The 6,000-nt window shown below is 48.0% G+C and overlaps 1 protein-coding gene across 3 annotated transcripts in view; it reads right to left on the reverse strand.

Moving 5' to 3' along the window:
* The window catches only part of TP63 (tumor protein p63), a 107,530-nt gene that overhangs the window by 20,674 nt on the left and 80,856 nt on the right, over positions 1–6,000 (reverse strand). For all 3 annotated transcript variants that reach the window (XM_009282360.2, XM_019472875.1, XM_009282361.1), the window contains one exon: positions 307–493. In XM_009282360.2, the coding sequence (XP_009280635.1) occupies positions 307–493 (187 nt within the window). The remainder of the gene's footprint in view (positions 1–306; positions 494–6,000) is intronic.

Below are 6,000 nucleotides of genomic sequence, written 5' to 3' on the forward strand. Positions count from 1 at the left end.
GGAGCAAAAGCGGAGCAGGGAAAGGCTGCCAGAAGGGCACTGCCTGCGATGGGGACAGACATCCATCCAACCTGGGCAGGCGTGAGGTTTATTTTGGTACTTTCTTCCCAAGGACATGCTTGCACAGGGACAGCTAAAGTATAGTATGAAGCTTCCTGCTAAGCACGGGAAATAAAAGACAAGACGCTGCAGGGAGGTCTGCTTCCAGCGGGTTTGCTGTGAAGCTGCTGCCAAATCCCTGCACCGGCCACTTGTCAGCCAAGCAGCTTTGGAGAGGGACTGCCAGCAAAGCACTGCCCTCCTTACCCTCGTTGAACTCCCGGCTCAGCTCGTGGTTCGGGCAGCGTTTGACCACTTCGGTGACATGTTCAGCTTTCTTGTAGACTGGCATAGCCCTGATGACGGCTCCCTGGGGCGGCGGGGTCATCACTTTGATCTGGATGGGACATGTCTTGGCGATCTGGCAGTACAGCTTTTTCAGTTCAGTGGAATACTGGATGGGGAAAAGAGCAAGAGAGAGTCAGGATGTTCAGCTAGAGGTGGAGGCACGCCAGAAGGATGGAGATGGGTTTGCACACATAGCTGAATGCACCAGCTACTGCACGTGCATTGCATTTGTTCACAAAACAGCCACACTTCCAGACAAGCAAAACTTCCAATAAGCAGACTTCCAGGTCTAGGCAAAAACCCTAGACCTTTACTTGTTTTAGAATAGCAGAGTATAACTGTGCAGCTCAGTTTTCCCAAAGGCAAAAATCTTCAGATAAAGAGCACTACTTTTACATGAACAAATAGTCTTTATTTCTCTTGGGCACGTACCCCCTCTTCCAAGGGACACACATTACCCACCTAACAAAGCGGACACTATTCTTTTCACAACACACTGTAATCCTGGAAGCATTGGAAACCACACATAAAGTGTTTCATCCTGTTTTGTAAGAAGCCCTCCTACTTTTGCAGAGGGGTGAAATAAAGACGTGAACCTTGGAATTGAACAGTACTTGAAAGCAAGACCCTGACCAATTTGGGAGTGTACCAAATCTGATGTTTCAGTCATCTTTCAAAAAGCATCTCACACCTCTTGCTGACCACCTCTATAGCAATCTCCACACTTCTAAACTCAAAGCATTATGTCCACGAAAGAGGTAAAAAATAAAGTAGTGAAGAAATTATTATTTTTTTTTTTTAAATAATCAAAGCTCAGAAGAGTTGAACAGCCCAAAGACCAGGTCCGTCGTGGGACCTAGAGCACAACCCAGCACCTGGCTCCCAAAGGGAGGTTGTGACCGTCCCAGGGTGTGCAATGAACACCTGGAGCAGAACAAGATGCTCTTATCCACTGTGCTGATTTGGAGCATATTAGATTGTCTCTTTTAAGATGTTCCCCACTAAAGCAGTTAACACTGGTGCAGCATTTTCCTGAAGTGCGTTCACATCTGGAAACCTTTACTCAGCAAAACATTGAGGCACGTGCTGAAGTTGTTGGTTTCTGTTCAAAAACCCTCACTGAAATAAGGGCATGTGCTTAGCAGGAATGGTTTGCAAGGAAACTCTTATGTGGTTCAGTATAATGTAACCTGAACCCAGTTTTCTGGATGTCCCCCATGAAGGAGACTCTCCAGTCTCCTCTGCTGTACAAGGTTCTTTCAAAATACAGCAGTTTTCATCAGTACCCTACTCCAGAGGCATTCAGTTTTTCTCCCGGTGCTCAGACATTTGCGAGCGCAGAGCTCTCCCAGTAACTCTAACCACGTAACCCACAGGAATTGCTGGCATTTCCCCACTTCCATCTCTTCAGTTCTTGCAGAGAAAGAAAAGTGAAAGCCCCAAGGTGGCTGTTTTCTCAAAAAACATCTCTAGTAGCCGTGGCCAATACGGCCCCGGTCCCAACTGTTTAGAGCACTGACAGGTTCATACAGGTCGAGAGCACAAACGTGGCCATCCACCCTGCCGGGATGGGAAGAGCCGGCGCACGCATGGGTGGGTGGTGGGTAACGTGGCAACAGAAGGATTAGCTAGTGATATTCAGGGATTATTTGCATTTCAAAGTGTACACATGGCTAACATAGGAAAAAACAAAGTTGGGAGAGACACTGGGGAGGAGAGAGGGACTGAAAATAAGCCAAGCCGGTCCCTTCCCTCCTCACTCAACGCCACCCTGCCATATGGCGGAGGAGATGCTACAGGTATTTCAGCTAAGGAAAAAAATTCTTTAAAATGCAAAGGCCAAATTGTGTAATGTATTTTAGGTGCCTGCAGGCTAGAGATTAAACCCACAAAGGATTTACCCAGCCCGCGGAAACGGGGAACATGCCAAACAATTACAAAAAAAAAGTTGCGAAACAGATCTAGATGGTGATTTATATCATACATCTTTTTAACCTGAAATTCCTTATTGTTTTTTAATTAAAAAGCAATTCCTTACTGAAGGTAAGAGTGAGCTCACTATGTTGTCTTTTCATCTCAAGAGGTAGGAAAAGAATCGCTTATATTTGAAAGAGGAAGAAAATTTAGAAAGCATTGTTTCCCTCAACACATCAGTTTGCTAATAGCATTGTGAAGGTTTCAAGGACAGAAAGCCTCAAAAATCTCAAAAAGCCAACTAATTGCTTGGATGCCTTAACATCACTGAAATGTAAAGACATTGGGCACCCAAAGGTGATGGGCCGAAATGAAAGCATAAATATGGAAGTGCGATGGCGCAGGGAGGGCACAGCGCACGCCAGGAACCAACGTGTCTCGTATCTGCAGGCATTCGGAGAATTGAACAAATGGAAGGAGATACACGCCCCTCAGTCATGGATCAGGAGCATTGGTGTTGACTGTAATTTTGTGTATAATATCTTCAAAGACAGAAAGCTGGGGTTACAAGAAGGGAAAAAATATAATCACTGCTTTCAGAAGGACAGGAGAGGTGCCCGACACCAACACGAATACCGAGGCTCCAGGTCAAACAGCGTGGCCCCTCTGCCAGCAGAGGAAGGGATCTGCTCCTCGTCCACCCTTTGGCACCCCAACTATCAGACCCCTTTGGCTACAGTGAGCAAGGAAGGCATCGGACCTGCAGCTTAAATTCAGAAAGCAAACAGCCAAGGGCTAATGGGTTATGATGAACAAGCCTGTGCAAAGAAATATATACATATGTATGTGTCCCCAAAACACAGGAGGGGAGCTCCAGGCTCTGGCCAACACCTTGATCTTGGCATGCCAGAGAAGGAGGGTGACCAGGAGCCCACCTCTGCTTCGGGACATAGTCAGGGCACAGGGAGGCAAGCAGCAGCACCCAGCAGAGGCGGATGAGACAGCAGGAGGGCTGCGCCGCCTTTTTGTCGCCCAACTGCAAGAGGAGTTCAAGCCTCACGGGCACTACACAGGGCTTGGGGCCGTGGCATATCACCATGATTTCATCTACCTCGGGCACAGCCAGCTGCAAGCATGCAATCGCTGAGTGGCCGGTCATTTAACACCCGCGTAAATCTGTCCACAGGGTACCTGCTGTCAGACAGCAAGGGGCTTGAGTTTCCCACCCTGCCAACTTTGCTGCAACCGTGGGTAACCTGACGCCCAGCCATCTATTGGCATAAATATATGCAAACAACTAGGTCATGGTGACTTCATACTGGATCAGTGATAATCGCTATAGCCACAGAACAAGACAGGATATTGTATATAGATTTCAAAGCAAATAAGCATCAGAAAAAAGAACCCTGAGGCAGGAGCTGTCTGTGCATTCAGAGAGCGCCTGCAAGCAAGGGTCGTCCCTCTCGGCACAGGTGCCTCTCCCTAGTGGTCCCCAAACCGCCCCACCTCGCAGAAGGCGGCAATCCCCCTGCCCACCATTTTGCTACGGGAACTGACAGACACTCGCTGTATGAGGGGTAAGATGATGAGACCAGCAATTCCCAGAAATCTAGAGCATGACTATTAATCAACACACTCCTGTTACTTGCTAGTGTAGGAAAATTAAATTAATTAGGAGTAAAAATACGAAAAATGAGCTTGACCCAACCAACAAACCTGTCCTTTAGCGAGATGACAGTAGTCATGATCTAGCAGCAGGAACAAAAGCTGCACCAGCAGCCTGAAGAGCGTGAACACCACTTCTACCAGACATACGGACCAGAAAGTTATTTAAAACAAAAGAGCGGAGCCTGGAGACGTGTTATCCGCTCGAGAGGGAGAGGAAAGAACTTTGGCTCAGACTTTTCTTTGGGGTTTGAGTGCTGCACGTCATGCCCAAATAAGCAGACTTCAAGAGATTGCTAAGAACAACAGTGAATTTAGCTTTTTGCTTAATAATATGTTTTAAAAGGAAAGAAGAAAACATTCCAGCGCCTGCAGCCCTGCCCTCCCCACCTGCCTGTGCAGACATACTGTATTACCCACTCTTGGCACCCTGGCTGGTAATTCAGTATCACAATACACACACGCCAGCTACCATCAAGCAACACCTGTCTGATTTCTCAGCAAGCCCCTTCTCCGGAAGGTGTGTCAACAAAGGGTTTAAAGGAGAAAAGAAACCAAAACAAAACACTTTTCACCTCTCAAATGGAGAGTTTTTGCTAGAAAGGACAGAAGTCTCCTGGAAGTGCTGGGTGCAATACAAGCTGCAATGGATTTTCACTGAGCATTCAATTCCCCTGCAAAAGTCTGATGCAGTGAAATCCCCCAAGCACTACTTTAGAAATCTATCTCTAATACCAGTCTTACCATCTGATCTAGCTGAGGGATTACGGCTCCTAAGTCTTTAAAAGGAGCAGGGTTCAGCCAGCTCTGCGAAAGCTGACGGATGTCAACTTGAAGGTGATCCCAGAGGCTGGCTTATGGTGTGACAGCTCCCTGAGCGCCTTCTGCTCAGATCAACAGGTCTTTCGAATCTTTTGCAAACTTCTTTCAAGAAGTCACGTTTTAGTTCAACTCGGTTAAACACTAGATTCATTTTACTTGACGTTTTCAAAGCTGTCAGTCAGCTGTGCTTTCTCCCCTTCCAAACTAACTCCAAGAAGGGGAAAAAAGAACAGGCTAGAAGAGTGGGAAAGCAACATCTACTTGCACCAAAGAATTTGCAGATGAGAACAAGGAGTTGCAAAGAAATAGAAAATCCCCTGCATAAGGTTTACTCATTTAGGAGAAAACAGGCAGTGGGAAGAAAGGAAGTCATCTACTGAGAATAAAAACTGAGATTTACGCATGCACCTTAAATGTTTTTGCTTTGATGAACAGTGATTTAACTTTTCATTCACAAAAAACTGTTGGGGGCATGGGGGGGGACACCAGATACATGCATGTGCACGTGCACACACGCTCTTAGGAACTGACTTGTACCCAGAGGACACTCAGTGGGGAAGCCCAAGAAGAGCTCTACCAGGAATACTGCGGACATGGACATCTCCTGCCAGATTTAACCTTTAGCTCAGCATAACCTTAACCCCACTGCTTACTAACCGACTTGTTCCAGCTCCAGTTTGAGGTCCTTTATCTCATCAGACTCCAAAGAAAAGCAGACAGCTTGCTGCTAGCGGAGTAGCAGACATTCAAACCACAGGCACGACAGCTAGGTCCAGCAATCACCACCCCTGATGTGCCTACAGATCCACCACGTGTGACGACAGCCCCCAGACTCGCAGCCCACTGCATCGGCAAGACGTGCCTGCGAGCATCCCCTGCCTGAAGGGAAAAGGGCCATGCGGCGGCCGGGGAGGATGAGAGCGGGAGGGGATGCTGATGCAGCCCCACGAGTGCTTCGCAGACATTTACCAAACTTCTCCGCCCCGGGGCAAAGGAAAAACCACCTCACCCTCTTTTCCCCCCCTTGGGGAAGGGCAGTGATTCACCCAAGGGCGCCTGCCTTTGCGGAGACTTGAGCTTCATTTTCCCCTTGAGCTCCTCTGCCCCCTCCCCGTCCCTGCCGCCCCACGGCCCGCGCCTCGCCGGGCGCGCACGAACGGTGCTGATGAGCTATTAAAAATCCTTCCTCTGAGCTCTCTTCCCCGGGAGCCG

This window comes from Aptenodytes forsteri, unplaced genomic scaffold (genome assembly GCF_000699145.1).
Source record: "Aptenodytes forsteri isolate BGI_AS27 unplaced genomic scaffold, ASM69914v1 Scaffold404, whole genome shotgun sequence".
NCBI lineage: Eukaryota > Metazoa > Chordata > Aves > Sphenisciformes > Spheniscidae > Aptenodytes > Aptenodytes forsteri.